Source organism: Labrus bergylta, chromosome 3 (genome assembly GCF_963930695.1).
Source record: "Labrus bergylta chromosome 3, fLabBer1.1, whole genome shotgun sequence".
Lineage (NCBI taxonomy): Eukaryota > Metazoa > Chordata > Actinopteri > Labriformes > Labridae > Labrus > Labrus bergylta.
In genome coordinates, this window is record NC_089197.1 from 1,718,299 (window position 1) to 1,738,372 (window position 20,074).

Sequence of the window (20,074 nt, forward strand, 5' to 3'; positions counted from 1 at the left end):
TCACCCACATCAAACCAGCGAAGCCTGCCAACTGATAACAGCTGCACTTCGGTGTGGGCAAACGTTAGCACCTGAACCCCGGGACCTGAGCATCTATACCTTCCTCTCCCCTCTATCTGCTCGGCTGTCTGTTTTCTAGATCAGCGCGACCACGTCGGACAAAGCCTAGCAAAAAAAAAAAACCTGGAGCTGACACAAAATGAAAGCTCAGCATGCACAAAAAGCCATATTAATCCTATTGAGCTCTTCAGCATGATCGACAGCACAGAGTCCACTAATTAATTCAGGATCATTCTACACAGCAGACACAGTGAACGCACGGTGCAGAGACCTCATCTGCATGCACGCTGCCCTTTAGTATTGATCCAGCTGTATGTGTGCATGTACGGGTAATTGCAAATGTATGGCTTTCTGTAGGATTAAACTGCAGATTCTCTGAATATTACTGTCTTACATCATCCATTCCACAGGGGGAGAAAATCTTTTCCCTTCCAAATGAATTCCTCTATGATATGCAACATGAGCCTAGCAAAGCGTCTGGACTTCTACAGTATCAGCATATGTGTACATTTTCTGGTGAACAACGGTCTTTTGAAGAGAAGATTAGCTGCGGGGATGGACTGAATGGCGCAGTGATGCAACGTGCAGAAAGGCAACATAAAAACAAAGCTATCTGTCTGCCCGCCTTGTCTGCTCATCTGACTATCTGTGCAGACTTACCTTTCATACCGAATTTGGAGCGCCGGCCGTATTTGTTGATGAGAACAAATAGGACGAGGAGGAGGACACAAGCGAAGCCCGCCAAACCCACAGCGATGGAAACCTGAGAGAAATAAGGGAGCACTGTTAGATTTAAGCAGAAATAAAAATGCTGTGTTCACATCATGATCAAGATTTACAGATTTCTGATCACCTCAAATACTGAACAAAATGCTAGATTGTGATAACCATTTATTTTTTCATAGATTCCAGCAGCTGCCTTTGCCGCGATGTATTCAAGTCGACTGAGCGCTGTATAGTGGATGCATTTTAGTGAAGACTGCTGCTTTTTTAGTTTCCACAGCACAATGTACTTGTTAACACCATCATCAGGATTTAATGTTCTAATCTTTAATGCAATGGAAAGCATCCAACGAGCAGCTGTTTTCACGCCTGCTCCGACTGTTAACTAAACCAACCTTTAAAGAATTATTTTTACTTTCACGCAGCAGAGAATGTGAGCTTGTCATAGCCAACCAAAGCCTGTCAAATGTTAGGTAGCCACTTGTCACTAGTTGGGGCTGTAGCTCCGGTCAGTGGCTGTTTCCATCCAGCCTAATGCTGCACTATGACCCTGAAGTAAACAACAGGACAGTGGAAGAATGGCGTCCTGTAGCGTGGGGCAGTGTGTCAGTATTTAGATCGATAAAATGAAGAGAAAGTCATATGTAGGCTGTGTCAGGTTAAACTGGCATATCGACCAGAGTGATGAGTAACCACAGGCTGTTTTTGATAGCAATGCTAATGTTAGCCATGTTGGAAAAACCAATTTGACATCGTTTACAGACGGCCAATTCAACACACAATGCACTCTTTTTGTTTCACTTCCCTCGTTTGGTCCGGAATGCGTTCTCACCTACGGCAAACAGAACTCAGAATGTTTGAGCATAAACACCACCCTAAAGAAAACAGACTATCCGACAAAGAGCACCAGAATTCCTTCAAACGGACCAAACTGCTCAGGTGTGAATGCATAAGAAGTTGCAGGTAACGTCCAAGAGTAAAAAAGTTAAGCCAATGCTGAAAGGCCTCAAGCTTGCTTTTGTATCAAAATGTGAGCAGGGCCAGAATTCTGTTTAGTTTGAAGTCAATGTGAAAATGGTTCTACTTTGACTCCAATCAAGACCTCAGAAAACAAGAATCTGTTCTCAATCACCACTCTGAATTATTCTGCATCAAGTTTGTCTTGGAAATGTTGGTCTAATTTATAAAACAATAGATGATATAGCAGGGTTGTACTTAGGGGCGTGTCCACCAAAGACTGTATAGAACATAGACGTTGTCTCAGTGACGTCGCCAATAGGTTTCTAAAGAAGCATTATGAAGCTCAGAGATGGTGGCCACCATATTGGAAATGCTGACTCTACTTAACTTCAGACAACTAGTAACCTGCTTAGAGGTAGAGTTGAGCAAAGTGGGCACTCAAGGAACTGCAGTCTTTGGCACTTCATCAGTGGAGGTTGCCGCTTGGTGGCTACCTGTGACGACAAGTCTCTACCTCAGCAACTTCTCTAGATTAATGCAGGCAACAGCAAATTTAAGTCATCCTGCATTGACGTCGCTTATTGAATATTAAAATTGAACAGCCAATTACCAAAGACTACAAGAAGATATTTAAGAAACCAATCGGTGACGTCAAGGTGGCTCGGCCAATTCCTGTACACTGTTTGTGGTCATATCAGCTCACTGGTAGGACTAATGCATCACTGCACAGTATGGAGCTGACGCAGCATGAACTCAACCAGGAGACAGAACACACTGTGAAATCTCACCTCAGTTTCCTGCTAGAGCATTTTAAAATGTCTGCCAAAATCTCTTTTTATAAACACAACTACAGTGGAAGACCTCACTAGTGTGAAAAAACACGAGATCTCTTGTTATGTAATGTTAAAAACAAAAGCTGCAGCAAAGTGCTTCCACGGTCAACATCATTAGCGTACAAACATACAACTTATAACAATGACTTCTATTCTTAGTGCTAAGAGTCTACACACAATGCAAACCGCTACTAGGGTCCTCTGACAGATTAGACCCACATTATATTTGTGTTGCAACGCGCAGCAGCTCGGTGTCGAGTCCACAGGCGACATCTTTAGCAGCTGTTTCATCAACATCATTAAGGAGAGAACTCACCCCAAATGTGTCTTCATCTGGTCGGCCTAACTCTCCGTCTGATGGCGTTGGAACTGCAACAGAAAAAAGAAAAACACAGAGCGGGCATGAGAAGCTGTAATGAGAATAAATCTTTAATGGCTGTGGTTTACTCCAACACTTATTTACTGTCAATATCTGTACAAAGCCAAACAGTCTCTTTATTATGAGATAGCTTTCAGCTGGAAATATTATTTTGGGCCTACTTATTTTTATTTTTATCCTTTTATAAAAACTCTTGAAGAGGCAGCTCCTTCATTTTTTGAGGAATAAATAAAAGTTTAATTTTCTCTCGACGTGGACTGAAATTCTCAAACTTCTAGGAAGGAAGCGCATTGATGTGAAAAGAAGGAACCTTCCTTCGCCTTAAAGGATGAGACAGTGTTGATGCATGATTAATATTTAATATCTAATGTCTGAAGTTAGAGGCCTGCACAGCCTGGAATGCACACTACTGCTTATCACCTGTCTCAAGGATTAAACCAAAACTTTAAAGGTCACATATCCTCATCTTCAGTTTAAATAAGTCTCAGAGCTCCTCAAAACATGTGTGTCAAGTTTCTTGTTCTAAATCCACTCTGATCCTGTATTTGATCATGTCTATAAACCCCTCTATTTCAGCCCTGCTCAGAACAGGTTGTTTCTGTGTCTGTACCTTTAAATATGTAAATGAGCTGTGTCTGACCACGCCCCCTCTCTGGAAGGGCTTGGGTGGGCTCGGTGCTTTCTCACTCCATGCCCTATTGTTTACGGTGAGAAGGCAGACTCAGAGGGCAGAACAAACACCTAGCTGTGGGAGTGTCACCCACCTGGGGGAGGGGCTACTGCCCTTTGTGATGTCATGAAGGGAAAATCTCCAAACGGCCTGTTTGAGCACACATTTTCTGAAAAGTGGAGCAGGCAGAAGAAGAAGAGGATGGACTTTTCTCATCATTGGGGCGTTTGTAGAATAGAGACACATATTAGTGTTATAGTGGTGAAGTGTGTTGTGAATAATATGTGACCTTTAAATGTGCTTTAAAATCGGATTCAAACCCGAGATAAGAGTAACGTAGAGCAGTATTTTATAATAGTTACACCAATGCATGCTCAAGCTTGTACATAGAAAAAGACAAAGACTTGAAACGGCTTTTTGAAAACTAAACACAACAAAGTGAAGGAACACTGAAAAGAAGCGTAAAAAAGCCAAGAGCACCAAATGTTAACGAAGATTAAACCAAATCAGCTGTAAAATGCATCCAGACAACTCAAAGTTGACGTCTTTATTTAAAATAAAAAGAAATACTGGACCCATCTTTTCAGACAGAAGCGGAGCCTGCTGGACTCAGGGCAGCCGACAGATCTCTCAAGTCTACAACGGTTAAATCAGGACTTGTATCCACGCTCAACAGGAAACAGGAAGGGCACTGAGGAGCGCTACATGAAGGACATTAAAGTGTGAGTTGTTTTTTTTTTTTTATCTTAACAACTACCTCTATGATAAACTAGTACTGCACCCTTTAAATAACTATTATAATACTTCTCTGAGATTCTTTTGTTGCTATGAGCATGAACAGGAGCGAGCCACTTGAGCGTCATGGTGACCTTGATGCGTCGTTATGGGATGTGTGTACAAAAAGCGCTCAAAGCAACCGCTTGAAGACGGCAGAGAGCTCTTAAAGAGAGGTAAGTGCTCAGAAAAACACGGGGCCCTTCATTTCATAACATCATCTTGAAACCAATGTCTCAAAGCAACATTAAGTAGGAATTCAGTTTGGTGCACTTTGGCGCCCACTGAAGGTCTCTGAGTGTAACTGCATTGTTATAAAACACACACAGCGCTGTTACGCTTTCCTCTCAACGTGCATTTGTAGACAAGCAAAGGATGGTGAGGAGGGGCTTTCCTTATCCGGAAATGCTTCCTCTAAAGTCTTAAATAAAGGTTTTATCATCAAAACATGCTTCCTGTTTCTTTCAGTGCAAATGCAGCGAGTAGCGGTGTTTAAAGTGATTCTGTACTGGGAGCTTTCTTTGATAGGGGATATGGATAGCCTCTGCTGTTGTTTGTGCTATGGCAGCATTTTTCAACAAGGCAGCACATCTGGACACAACACCTGCAAAGAGCCATGTCGACTAACAAGGTCTAATATTTCCTCTAGTCCGGCTTGTTGCTCTCTCACTCACTCTTCATCCGTCTCTGTCTTCTTCCTCAGCCATCCAAAAATCCACTTGTGTAGTGTTTTGGAAAATATATGTGGGTAACCTGAGAGTCTACTGACCCACAACATGTGAAATAAACCCATCCAGTCCTTTGTTTGTGGTCTGCATAAGTCTTACGACACAGAGAAAAATGCTCTGTTTCAAATGTGCTCTCCTTGTGATGTCACAGTGGGATTCTGGTAAAAAATCCCCTCCCCTGGTATCTCCACCCATGGACTCCACCCCCAGCCTAGAACAAAACTTTTGAGCAGGTCCGCCATTTTTATTTTCTCTACAGAGGAGTAATGTCTACGAGAAAAACTTGGGGGGGGGGGGTCATTACATTTAAAGAGACACACACCAAAACGGAGCGTTCTGAGAGAGCTGGTTTATACAGGGTCACAAACCTCCTCTGGTGCTTGATTCATGTTATATTTTGACCAAAGCACAGCACAGATGTTTCATTTAGACCACAGGGGACTGTTTGAAAAGGTGGAGAAGTGGGATCATATGTCCTCTTTAAGCAGTTTCAACACATGCTCAGGAGGTAGGACACGTGTTTACATCCATGGTTTACAAAATTCCATGTTACAAAATGGCAGGTGAAGCAAAATCTGCTTCTTAAATTGCATTTGTCGTCCACTGGTCCAATGTTATAAACAACATCACCCTATACAGTGAATTTCCCAGACTTTAACCTGCAGCTTTCGCACGTCAGCTTTCCTTTACTTCAGGCGGAAATTCTACAAGGAGGGCTGGCACGAAGAGGTCAGGTTGACAAATGTGTGCATGTATGAAAACGCCATTTATGTTAAATTAAATTCCACATGCCATAACGCCACAGGTACGATTTTTAGCTAACAGCAGAAATCTGAGCACCATGAAAAAGATGAGGACAGAGACTCAGTCCTACGATGAAAATGAGCTGGTGTCAGGGAAACTCCAGTCTGAGGCCTCCAGCCAGGACATCACAGAGTAATTGTGGGCAAATTAATGGCCACATGGTAGACTGGCTGCCACTGGCTCAGGCACACACAGTCTACTGCAGTGATTTGCTCAGTGTGTGTGTGTGTGTGTGTGTGTGTTTGTGTGTGCCCTAACTACCATCTCTCTCTCTCCTCTCCTCCCTCGGCCCTCCTCTCTCCTCAGCAGCATTAGTATCAGTCAGCCTGTCACTCTGCCTTCTCCGCCTGAACTCCCTCACACACAGCCGCTGTAATGTTTCACACTCACACTCACCTAAACACCTCACCTCTCCTGCCTCGCTCCAAGCAGCTGTGTGACTGTGAGTGTGTGTGTGTGTGTGTGTGTGTGTGTGTGTGTGTGTGAGCAAGGTACTGCCTGCCTAATGCAGCTCGCCACGCCAGCCCGCTTCCATCCATCTCCTACCCCTGGCCGCGCCGCAGCTTTATAATCCACGGCTGATGAGAAAGAATGGCCAAATATGGAGATGGAAGAAGACTCTGATGAAGGTCAGAGATCAGACCGGCCTACTTTGTTTAAGCCATCAGATGTGAGGCTGCCACAACAGCCTGAGGCCAAACCACACATCACACACAGGAGATTGAATGTGTGAGGCAGCCAAAGCATCGTTTGGGCAGTCTGACTGCACACACACACACACACACACACACACACACACACACACACACACACACACACACACACACACACACACACACACACACACACACACACACACACACACACACACACACACACACACACACACACACACACACACATCACCAGCTACAGGGATGGGAAACTTGTTTGTTTACACCGTGGCTTATTAGTCAGAGGGTTACATAAGAATTAACGTTAAGAACACTATTTCTATTAAATAAATGACTCAAACATGAAGTGGCCTTTAGCTCATTTGTCCGATGGCTTACTGGAGCCACTGGGGGATCTCTGTCGGCCTTTACGTTTCTATAAATGTACATTTGATGCACCGTTGGGGCGATATCTAAAGCAACGCCCAATGGTAAGAATTTGGAGGGAGGTGTTGCTTTGACAAAAACAAAGCCAGAAATCTTGAGCATTTCAACCATGTGTGTTTGTCTTCTAAATATAAACTGGAACTCTTGGCATGCCCATCTAACGATCTCGCTGCCCGTAATAGAACGCCAGAGATAGCTCCACGGCCAATGGGAAGAACCTTCTTCAGTATTTTTGGACGTTATAGGTCTGATCAAGACGGGCACATCCTCTGTGTACACCCAGCAGTCACCTCCACTCTCAAAAAACAAAGTCAATGGGAAAGGTGGAAAACACTGCAGTTCCTTGAGTGTCCACTTGAGGCCAGCTCTAAAGGTCCAGAAGTCCCTTAGGCAGTACTTCTATACTCAATGTTTTAAAAAAAACCTTGGCTAAGAGTTCTGCATAATGACTAAAGTTGGGTCTGTCTCTACTATTTCCAGGGAATTTACATTCCATCGACAAACATTAATAGATGCATGATGACTGTAAGTCAGATTGGTAAGTATCCTTAAGCACTCAATCTTTTAAAGTCTTTCTTTCGTAACAGAGTTTACAACCTACTCGCACTACAGTATGTTATCATGTACATTAGCAAAACAAGCAGATTTAAGACCATAGACTGTAAGTAGTAGAGGATAAAGCCTGAGTGACGTCACCCATTGGTGTCCATCCATGTCCATCGATGGCGGCCGATATTGTGGAAATGCTGATTCTCAAAGTTTCCATCAATCTATCGACAGGCACCGAGGTGGAGCTGAGGCGAGCCTCCTGACAAACCGCTACACATGGCATCGTGGAGTCAGATGTGTGCCCATCATTTTATGCATAGCTCAAATCCTTCATAAAATCAAAATGGGTGAGTTGATAAAAAGATTCAACCCCCTGAGGTGTACTGATAAAGACATCAACGATTAAGATTATATTTCTGTACCAGGCTGTTAACATGTTTATTTCTGCCGTCAGAATTGGGCTTTTAAAACGAGGTGTATGTGACTCCTGCACTTTTTCCTTTTTCTGGGCGGCTCAGTGGTAGAGACGGGTTCGATCCCCAGCTCCTGCAGCCACATGTCTGATGTGTCTTTGGGAAAGAAACTCGTCTGAAATTGTTTGAATTTGTATTAATGGATTAGTTCATTGATTCTCGAACTGTATCACCGCTGGTACACAGGTACCAGGTACAGGTACCACAGGTACCGCTGTCATGGCAACCAGAGGAAGAAAATATGACAGTTAAAATGTTTTGCATTTGTGGTTTCAAACAGGATATATTAGAAAGTAAAGTGCGCTGGATGCGTCAAGCTGATCAGGGCTCTATTTAAAACCTTTTTAATTCGTTCATCTCGCCTCAATAAGACGCTATCAACAGGTGCAGCGGCAGTACGTAAGGGAAGAGGGCTTACTGAATGGTCGACCAAGGCGTCAGAGCCCAGCTGCTGAAGTACAGCTGCTCACCGACCAGCATAAACAGAGTGTTGCATCACACCTGCATCATCAGAGGCATCGAATCTCCACAAGAATAAAGTAAACTAGCAGAGACATTTTTCAGTGAGTGTTGTAAAAAAAATGAGGCTGCGGAGTGGAGCAGCTGTGGTTAGAGACTTAAATAAAGCTCATGTATAAATGATAAGATATTAAAGCTAAACAGACAGAATTAACCCCGACAACCTGACAAAAAAAAAACAACAGGATCTGACTCAGAGGTTAAACCACTTTAAGGTTAAACCACTTTAGGGTTAAACCACTTTAAGGTTAAACCACTTTAGGGTTAAACCACAGTCTGAGGTGACGCAGACAGGGACAGGTAAATACATAATGTTCTCGCCCTCTCTCTCCCTCTCCCTCTATCTCTGTCTCTCTCTCTCTCTCTCTCGCTCTCTCTCTCTCTCTGTCTCTCTCTCTCTGTCTCTCTCTCCCTCCCTCTCTCTCTCTCCCTCCCTCTCTCTCTCTCTCTCTCTCTCTCTCTGTCTCTGTCTCTGTCTCTCTGTCTCTCTCTCTCTGTCTCTCTCTCTCTCTCTCTCTCTCTCTCTCTCTGTCTCTCCCTCCCTCTCTCTCTCTCTCTCTGTCTCTCTGTCTCTGTCTCTCTCTCTCTCTCTCTCTCTCTCTGTCTCTCTCTCTCTGTCTCTCTCTCTCTGTCTCTGTCTCTCTCTCTCTCTCTCTCTCTCTGTCTCTCTCTCTCTGTCTCTCTCTCCCTCCCTCTCTCTCTCTCCCTCCCTCTCTCTCTCTCTCTCTCTGTCTCTGTCTCTCTGTCTCTCTCTCTCTCTCTCTCTCTGTCTCTCTCTGTCTCTCTCTCTCTCTCTCTCTCTCTCTGTCTCTGTCTCTCCCTCCCTCTCTCTCTCTCTCTCTGTCTCTGTCTCTCCCTCCCTCTCTCTCTCTCTCTCTGTCTCTGTCTCTCTCCCTCTCTCCCTCCCTCTCTCTCTCTCTCTCTCCATGGTAAATACCTTAAGATTGATATTCCAACGGTAAATCTATGCGTTTGTGTGTGTGCATAAAGACGCCAACCAAACAAACATAAGAATAAGAAAAAAAGACACAACATAAAAAAAGAGAGAAGAGCAGGGTTACATCTGAACTTAGAAACACTCACCTAGTTCCACTATATCTGCAAAAAGAGAAGACAGAGAAAGTCACGCTATGTCAATAAATTGACACGAGGTATTAACCTTGGAATATTGACCACGGGGAGAAATGTGCTGGTCTTTGTGGGTTTCTTTCCCCCCTTTCCTGTGAACTCAGTATGAACTGTAAGTGAAACATCTACCTGACTGAACTGTGGACGAACCCTGGCTGTGATCCAGCCAGCGGGGAATCGGCTGTAGGGAGATTTTAATAAAAACTTAAAAGCTCCCAATAGTTTTCCACCTAGAATGAAACCTGTAATTCTCCCAACAGGTAGTTTAAAACAAGATATTCAACTAGTTGGAGACTTGTTCCAATCCTAATACTCTTCCCCAAGAAGTGGGCCATATAGCTCTTTTGGGAATCGGGGGAGTAACTTGGCAGGATTTCTTTTCTGCTCTTATGCTTATTAAAATCCAGAAGAATAAAAGGGATGTTCAGGCAGTAAAAAGTGTGTTAATACCCTCTTGTATAACTGCCATTTCACCCCTGAGAATACTCTTGATTGTGATTGTGGGGACATCGCTGTAACCACAAGCGCCTGCAAAGAATAGCAACCTGTCAGGAAGCATCCACTCACCCTCGTCGCTGGGGCCCGGCGCCGTGAGGAAGTGACCGTACACCGTTTTGGTCACCGTTCCCAGAGGGTTGCTGGCCTCCAGAGTGTAGTTTCCGTTGTTGATGTGTGTCGGGTTCTGGAAAGTTAGACAGCCCTCCAGGTAGTCCTGGTAGAAGTCCATCTCGGTGCGGATGTACTCGTTCTGGAGGATCTCTTTGTGCTTGTGGAACCAACGCAGCTTAGGGTGAGGGTAGCCGCGGACCGTGAACTCGATGCAGGTGTCGTGGCGCTGCTCAGGCTCGGCCAGTCTCATAATGACAGGAGGAACTGCGGGGAAGACGGGGAAATAAAAAACATGTTACATCACTGACTGATTGTTTTGTTGTTTGAGGTTGAGATGGGACCTCTACTCGATGAGTTTAACAGTACCAGGGTATATTTTGGGTATCTTGCTTCACTAACCCTGACAAAGAAGATTACGCTGAATGGTGTGACGCTGAATTCGCAAATAAAGACCTAAAGAATGACTTTATCATCATTATTTCACAATAGATCTGAATATCGGTTTATTTGTTATTTGTTATTTGTTATTTGTTCGGTTTAAGTATTTTCTCATATAGGGCCTGACGTAGCTCATGTCCTGACGTATATGGAGTGATACAGGCTTATAAAAAAAATGTGAAAATGTAGTTAAAAGCAGTAAGTATGCTTCATTTAAAGGTCACATATATGCAAAATCCTCTTCCCCATGTTCCTCTAACTCTAATATGTGTCTCTAGTCCGTCTACAAACTCCTCAAATGATGAGAAAAGTCCATCCTCTCCGTCTTCTGCCTGCTCCACTTTTCAGAAAATGTGTGCTCAAACAGGCCGTTTGGAGGTTTTCCCTTCATGACATCACAAAGGGCAGTAGCCCCTCCCCCAGAGTGGATTTAGAACAAGAAACTTCACACACATGTTTTGAGGAGCTCTGAGACTTATTTACACTGAAGAAGAGGAGGAGGATATGTCACCTTTAAGATTAGAAATAGTGACATCACACTCATAGCATGAGGCAAACTGTGTCCTATTGTTGAGCTTAAACTGATTCTGAAGACCAGAGCTGTTTAGTCTTGTTCCAGGAAACATGACAGTTAGGAGGCAGGTTTGTTACCTGGGAGTGAAAACGAGCTCCTCACTGTGTGATATATATTGCAGTAAAAAGTGGGAGGGTTAGGAGAGTTAACAGACAGAGAGGGATTCCTCTTGCTCAGAACAGACAGCGAAATCTCCTCTGCGTGAACGAGCACAGAGAATCTCTTTCTGACATACAGAAACACACCTCTGAATCCACAACGCCGCCAAGCTGAGAGGCAATTTATCACTTTAATACCATCAGATACATTTCATGAACAATTCATCCCCTGATTTGTCTTTGCAATGAGTCACTGTTGCAGCTACATCATCAAAAGGAAATATTTGGCAGACGGTAATACCTGGCAGTCTCTCTCTCTCTCTCTCTCTCTCTCTCTCTCTCTCTCTGTCTGTTCTACATACCAGCCGCCCCCTCACCAAACCTACCAGAGCCACCTCCACACACACACACACACACACACACACACACACACTCATAAAGCACCATTGATTTGTCTGTTACTGGGTCTCAATGAATGCCGTTTCTATAGGCACGAGTGAGCAATCCTGCTAATATGGTGAGATAATGTTTGCACATGTGATGTAATTAAGAGACTCCTGCAGCCACACAGAAGCTGTTTTGTGCAACGCGTTAATCAGTGAAAGCTGTTTCCACACATGCACGCCTAAAAATGTCATGTCAGCCCGACCCTCAAATCTTTCTGAGTTGCTCTATCACACACGCTCCTTTAAAGGAGGAGATTTTCACCAATGGACAGAAAGGCTGGGGAGTCTCCAGTGGGAAGACATGACGTAAAGATTGAGACACAAAAGTCAAAGTGTAATGTTAACAACCTATCCAAGATGGAGGATGAAGCCACAGAGTCTACAATTCTACAATTCACTTAGCAGACTCTTTTATCCAAAGCGACGTACATCAGAGAGTAAGAACAACACAAGCAAGGATCTAGAAAAAAGGGAACAATGTGAGTAAACGATCAGCTTTGAGTCTGATTGGACACACAGGTGCTGACAGGAAGTGACCAGAGGCAAAGCACAACATTGAGGGCAGTTCTTGAGAGCTCTAATCAGTATAGAAACCATCTTATAAGTCGTCGTTATCAAACAAAAACCATCGTCATTACCATCATCATCATCAATAATATGGAGACCATCATCATTAAGTTAGTAGGTATTCATGAAAGAGCTGGGTCTTTAGCTTTTTCTTAAAGGTGCAGAGGGACTCTGCAGAGTCTGAGACGCTGATGACTGTGTTTGCAATTATATCAATGATATGTGTAATTGGATGTATTCATGGTATCAATAAAAGAGCTCCTCCACACACACACACACACTCATAAGGCACTATTGATTTGTCTGTTCCCGGATTCTAACCCAGAAGGCCTGCTTGGAGGACAACAGCCTCCGTACATGAAGCGGGCGCACACTAACCACTAGGCTACCAGCGTCCCTAATCAAAAATCTTTTACACCAATTAGAGTGACTTTTAGTTGGACCTGAAGTCATATGACCCGGACTTTATTCTTTACCTTTATTGTACTGCACTTAAACACTGTGTTGGATTCATTTATAAACAATAGTCAATTTAAATCGTAATAAAAGTCGCTGTCAGTTTCAGCATTGGTTATGATAACTGTGTCTGATGGCTGCAGAGTGGAACGCTTCTGTTTTAAAAGCAAATAATCATCCAGGACAGAGATGGAAAAAAAACAAAAACATTTATTAGTGTTTGAAAGCTGTCGTTTCATAAATTGCCTTGGTGATATTGTTCCTGCTAGACAATAGTGACAATAAAGTCATTCAATTGAACTAAAGGCTATGGCGTGCGTGTGTGTGTGTGTTTGAACGTGTTGGTGTGGGGGTGTGAGCGGAGCTGTGAATTTGAGTGCAGGAAGAAAGAGAAAAAGATAAAGATGAGAGAGAAAGAATCGGAGAGGAGGGAGGACGATGGGCATGAAATGCTGCTCAGGCTGAAGACAGAAGGAGAGGAAAAAAAAGAGAGAGAGCAAGAAACAAAATTCTCCCGTTGATGGACAGTTAGGGGCCGATCCATTTTCCCGTCGGCGTGGCTGTCAGCCCGGTCTCATTCAATACAATACAAATCAGTACAGCGCTCCGTACTGGTCCGTAACAACACAGTGTCCTCGTGGAGCTCATACAGATGACAAGCTTTGATAACTACACGGCTTTGATCGGAGAGAATACAAGGCTAGTTGTGCTATGTTATCTAGCGGTAACACTGGTGGCTCATTAGAAATGCCATGTTGCAGCCTCAGACTACAGATAGGACATCATGGCTGCTGGTGACAAGGAGAGCAACACAGGACAGACCTCCCTACATATCCCCTCAGGGCTGAACTACACTGTGATTAGGATTTGAACCTGGAAGAAGCAGCACAGAGATTCTTCTCCAGATTAAAGTCACCACATGGACTTGAAGGTTTTGCAGCTCCTATAAGGAAACAGTCAGTCTGAGTTGATTTCGGTACCCCCTCTGGACAAAAATGTACTGCTTATCTTGTTGCTGATTGTGTCTTGTAGCAAGCGGCAAACTCAAAAAAAGAAAAATGAAGGCAATGCAGATGTGCAAAAAAACAAACTCTGCAGTTCCTTCAGTGTCCACTTGAGGCCGGCTGCAAAAAGCCCCTGAAGACCCATTAACATGTAAAAATTCCCAAATGAACATGTTTAAAGTCTGGTTAAAAAAACAGTTTTACGGAAGGAATTTGTTATTTATAGTTCATCCCTTTTGATCATATTAAGGCAAAGATTTATGCATAATTAGGGGCGTGGCTGGTCCTGCAATTGGATCATCAGCAGGGGTTTGATAGTGCATGTAGGATGACATGCAAGTAAGAAGCAAGGAGCAATCTTCAAAAAAATTAACTAGAAACTAACTATGTGAGCTGCTACACACCCTGTAGCCTAGCTGCTACAAACATGGCATGCTAGTAGCTGCTACAAGCTATGCAGCAGCTGAGGGATAAGGCATTTTCAGTGGAAACACAGGTGGAAGTCAGTGCGTTGTTCTAAATTGAGAGTTTTATGTTGTGCCTGTAGCACTAAAGGGAAAAAAACACATGAAGTTATGCAAGTCCACAAAGCTGCAGAGTGGCTATTGTTTGAGACAGCAGCAGGACAAAGGCTCTGCAGAATGTGCATTGTGGTTAATTACAGTCCCTCCAAAATGGGAAACTCATCTTTGAATGCAGAGAATGTTACTTGACGGCTGGTAATTTCCCTGTCAATCAGATTACTCTCTAATCAGAGAAGCAGTTTGAGCTATTTTATGACATTTTCCAGAGACAATAGGCTGCACAGGGGAGGAAATGTAATTACCATCAGAGCATGTGGTGAAAAATTAATAAGTTAATTTGCAGCACCAGCAGAGAGTGTCAACAGAAAGGGAAACTGCCTGGAGATGTACATCCATAGCGTCCGTGTGGAGGAAGCCCTGAAGACCAAGATGTTGCAAAGTCAATCTGTCATTCCTGCATAGTCCTTAGCAGCTCTGCTTCAGTTGGGGAGCGTTTGAATTGGTGACAAATCTCCCCCCTGTCCTGCAGCGTGATGCATTGCAAACAGCCACAATAGATTGTGCTCTACATCAGCCAGCGCGCTACAAAGAGAGAAAAATGTCAGGCACCTTTGATAAATATTGGCTGTGAATACAGTCTGTCCCAAATCTTCCCGGGGCTAATCCACAGGGTGAACTTATGTAAGAGCTGACACGCATGCTGTAATTCACAGGCGGGATATAGTCAGCACATTGTGACGCTTACCCAATCATTACTGAGGGTTATGTTTTTTTTTTCTCTCTTGTCTCTTTGCGCTGAGATCATGGATAAGCTTTCATGCGGGCTGGAGGGTTTATTCTTGCTAATTGGCGACATCAATTTCACTTGGATTGTGACTCTGCAACACCTCATTGCATTCTAAATGTACCTGCATAATTCTCCTGTTCTGCGTGATAAAGGAGATTTTTTTTCCCCCTGTTGTGAATTATTCTTTGACACTGTCACCGTCTTTAATACAAGATTTATTTCAGCCTCCAACACGAGTCCATCAAAGCTGCCATGAGAGAGAAGAAACCCACCAGACTGTTCCCGGCTCCGAGCGTTCAGACGGGTACAGACTACATCGTCAAAACAAACATTTGTCTTCCTGGACCTCCTCGTTCTTTGATTCAAGTGAAGTTAAACAAAAAACTCACCAACTAGCACTTTCCTCAACAACCAAATGTATACTTTAGTTTTTGATCTGATGCAAGAGGCTGCTAATGCTAAGCGATAATCAGAGGATAAACAGTAAATGTTCCCTTTAAACCTTTTATGGAGTCCGTCAATTAAAACAGTTTCAAATCTGCAGCCTTTAAACCCTACTCTATAGTACAGTTATTTCTTTGATTTATTTTTGGCCTTTATTTTAGAGACGGGACAGTGCATAGAGTCAGAAACCGGAGAAGGAGAGTCAGGAACAACATGCGGGAAAGGAGCCACAGGTCGGACTCAAACCCACCTGCCCGCTTTCAAGGACCTGAGCCTCCTTACATGGGGTGCTCGTACCAACTGCTAGTCCATCACTGCCCCGAGACGTTAATATTAAAGCATTTTTTTCATTTACTTATCTCAAAATATCTTACATCATGCACCTCACAGCGGGAGACGATCCATGTCAGAGTGGAGAACAGGAAACATAATGCAGCAGTTTCAATGTGTGCAGGCAGATCCGACAGGTCTCGTGCAGTTGTTCGCCCGTCACAGGATATAAACATCACCACCTCCTCCCGCTCGCTCTTGAGGAATTCTCTTGAATATATCCTGCTGCGTTCAGACATCAGTTAACCCTGACTTTGCACGGACAATTTACTATGTGGCTGACAGGAAAGAGTCTAGTTGAAGGAACACTCTGATCCTGTATTTGATCATGTCTATAAACCCCTCTATTTCAGCCCTGCTCAGAACAGGCTGTTTCTGTGTCTGTACCTTTAAATATGTAAATGAGCTGTGTCTGACCACGCCCCCTCTTTGGAAGAGCTTGGGTGTACTCGGTGCTTTCTCGCTCCATGTCCTATTGTTTACGATGAAAAGGCAGACTCAGAGGGCAGAACAAACACCTAGCTGTGGGAGTGTCACCCACCTGGGGGAGGAGCCCTTTGTGATGTCATGAAGGGAAAATTTCCAAACGGCCTGTTTGAGCACACATTTTCTGAAAAGTGGAGCAGGCAGAAGATGGAGAGGATGGACTTTTTTCTCATCATCGGGGGGGTTTGTAGACGGACTAGAGACACAGTGTTAGAGAAACATGGTGAAGTGACCTTTAAAGGAGAGAGTGGGTCAGTGAGAGGAGATACTTAGTTTGAATTAAAAAACGTAATCTTGTGAATCTGGAAGGTCATGGCTTTGGTTGGATATTGAAAAAGTTAACACATACATCCAAAGAGTTAGAAATCACAATGCTGACCTTTAATGAGTACCATATGTGTCACTTTGTGCGGATGCATTTCATATAAACATGTTGAAATTAAACGTTAACTTGTTCTCCTGATAAAAAGAAAACCATTCCCAATTTCATTTGCTGAAACAAATTATGTTTATGAATAAATCATCATGACGGTGCTGGCGCTGCACTGTTTTTCAAACATTATTACCTCTGGCTTTCTGTTGACTCTTCACATTCACAGTCAGCAGTGTGTTCAGAACAGGGCTGACTGCTGCTGACTATCTGGACCGGCTTGTCTCTGAACAAACAGGTGCTGCAGACACTGATGTATGCCTCACTAAATAATTGACTGGCAGCTGCCTCACAATGAAGCTGTCAAGTGAACAAATGTCACATCGACACTTGGAGTTAATACCACCCTTCCTTAAACGGCGCTGTCTGTCAGTAAACTGGAAAATCAATCGTACCAGAAACTATGAAGATTTGACCAAACCGTGGTGCACGTAGTTTAGACACCGCCCCTGGTCAGCAGCAAGATTTCACTACTGTTTGATCTGCACAACTTCAGACACACCCAACGTCCCGTCTTCAGCCTTCAGTCAGCATCCGTGCAGAAAGAAACACGACTCCTGATGATTATCTCGGTTACTGCACGCTCGATGGAGGCTGTGACTCATTACAAATGTCCACGCTGAATTCAACACTTTGCAAACCTCTACTGACCCTGCATTAATCTTGGATAAACAACATGACACATAAGCCCGGTCATACCAGTGGAGAAGCTTCAGTTTGTCATTCCAACACTTTGATCCAGACTGAAATAAATCACTTTATCTCCAGTTCTCTCACAGGAACGGGATTGTTATGAAGTTGCCTTCTTAGCTCATGTTGCATGGATTGCATTAAAAGTTGGTGCAGCTTGTCATGCTGTATGGAGAGCCCATAAAGGAAGAATGTGCGACTTTTTGATCTAGTAGATGTCGCCCTTGAGCACCAACATTAATTATCAGAACAAACTGCTTTTTGGCCACGCCTCCTCGATACTGAAGCCTCCGCCCTCCTCCAGAGACACACCTCCAACCCCCCTCCACTCGCGTTCACACAAAGGAGTTACCAATTAGAATGCACCGTAATTAAGCGCCATTAAGCGCAAACAGCGGACAAAATTGTCCTTGTCTCGAGCTTCAATCACCTGTGTCCTGCATTGTTGTGTTAGCATGCTAATGTTAGCGCTCTGTAGTTAGCTCGTAGCTTCACATTTCATGTAAACTGACACAGAATGAGTGTGATCTAAAAACTCTTACTAACATCCAAATAATCAGTGAGTATGTTCTTCTTCTTCTCTCTAGTTCTTGACTAAAACAGCTTTTATACACAAGGGGAGGAGCCGGCCGTCCCGTCCATGTAAACACGGCTCTGACAACAACACAGCCAGCGGGACTCGAGCTTCTCCCTCATTGTAGACAGTCAGGACTCAGAGACACATTTACACAGGATACACTGGATTTATGATTTATTTATCAGGAACATGTTGGACATTCTTCCTTTAACCTTGCCTCTTCCAAAGGTCAGTTAACATGTAAGGTAAGATGCAGAAGAGAAGATATATATATTTTTTTTACATCCAACCATTCTGTTTCGTTGCCACAAATATACATAAAAAGCTGACCTGAAGCAGCTGCAGCACTTTTTAACATCTTTTCTCCCTGATTAGGTCGTAATAGTAGTTAATATAAATTGCCTGATATGACTGTGCTTCCCCTTTAAAACTTTAATATCCAAGAAATGTAGCACTATAGGTCAATTATAAATGAACCAGCATTAATCACACCGAGGGTTAAAATGTTTATTTTAAACTGAATGAATGTATTCTTATATTAAATAAAATACTTTGTGTTGAAGCATTATATGCTTACTTACATGTCGTTGTTTTCACAGCACGCACACACCTCGGGCAAAGCTAGTTAATTTAATCTTTAAACAAAAACCATTTGAGATCCCTAAAGCCTCACCGTTGACCTCGATTGTGTTGAACAATAAAGCTCTGCAAATATAAGATTAATTAAACAAATTAGTCTGAATGAGCAAATATTGTGTGTCAACAAACCTTCTTTAACGGGGTAAATGGGCAGCATCAACATGAACTATAAGGGAATAATGTTTGCCTATTAATATGCTAATTTAAGCCCAGAGGTGCACAAAGTGAGGGCGAGTCATCTTTAGGGAGAAGCAGAAATGTTTGAGTGTGGTCAAAGTTATTCTGCATACTGGCTTTTCACTGCAGATGGGTGGATGATGCATTAAAGTTTTAAAAAGTGGGAGAAGTTGGACTCACATTGGACATTGAGCTGGATGGAGGAGTTGGTCATCCCCACCACGTTCTCCGCGATGCAGGTCAGCTGGAAGTTGTTGTCATCGCGGCTGATGTTGAAGAGAGTCAGGTTGATGGAGTGGATGTTCGGCCAGTATACATTAGACTGTGGAAAGAAAGGAGACAGAAAAGAAGAATATAGAAATTCAGTAATATGGAGGAGAGTACTAAACTATAACAAGGGTTTAAAGGAGCAGTATGTAACTCTGACCCCTAGTGTTTAAAATGGGTACTGCAGTCCTGATTCTAAACATCATAGAGAGCTGTCTCCCCCCCCTCCTCTCTAGAGTGGATGCTCACACGTTTCTGCTCGTGGAGCTTATTAGAAACATGCAGAGGCTTTTTAGGTCGGGTACAATCACTTCTATCTGAACCACTTCTCTTGACCGCTTCCATCGCTGCAACACCTGTTGACCTGATAACTGCTCTCATATCTGACAAACTGAGGGGCGTCCAAAACGGCCGTGTGGTCCAAACAAATCCAGAGCATTCAGGAGCAGAATCTAAAGTTAGAAGGAGGACATACTGGCTGCTGCATTGTTGTCAGAGAAGCCAGCACTTCAACATAGCATGTTTCCTTAATGATCAGATAGTAAGATACCTTTATCATCTCACTCTCTACACAGCTCTCTGATTGGACCTTTAAGTTAGCCATACATAATACTTATGATTCCCTCCTTGTCCTTAGTCGACCACGTTACCCAACACTTCACTCATCCTGATGAGCTACACTATCTGTCTCCCCTGAGACATCGGGCCTCAGGCTGAGGTAACTCTCATCTGTAAAGTCACTGAGAGCATTAAAGACATGGATGACAAATGCAGCCGCACAGTTATTTCACAAACTGCTGCTCTCCTCTCCGTGCTGTTTATCTCTCTGCT

The 20,074-nt window shown here is 43.5% G+C and overlaps 1 protein-coding gene across 3 annotated transcripts in view; it reads right to left on the reverse strand.

Moving 5' to 3' along the window:
- Window positions 1-20,074, reverse strand: part of ntrk3b (neurotrophic tyrosine kinase, receptor, type 3b) — a 251,045-nt gene that overhangs the window by 104,398 nt on the left and 126,573 nt on the right. Inside the window, exons 7-11 of one of the 3 annotated variants that reach the window (XM_065952443.1) lie at window positions 19,157-19,298; window positions 10,268-10,573; window positions 9,656-9,670; window positions 2,893-2,945; window positions 730-823 (exon numbers count right to left, since the gene is read on the reverse strand). In XM_065952443.1, the coding sequence (XP_065808515.1) occupies window positions 730-823; window positions 2,893-2,945; window positions 9,656-9,670; window positions 10,268-10,573; window positions 19,157-19,298 (610 nt within the window). Of the gene's footprint in view, window positions 1-720; window positions 824-2,892; window positions 2,946-9,655; window positions 9,671-10,267; window positions 10,574-19,156; window positions 19,299-20,074 lie in introns of all 3 variants that reach the window. The other 2 variants (XM_065952442.1, XM_065952444.1) reach the window with 2 other exon arrangements.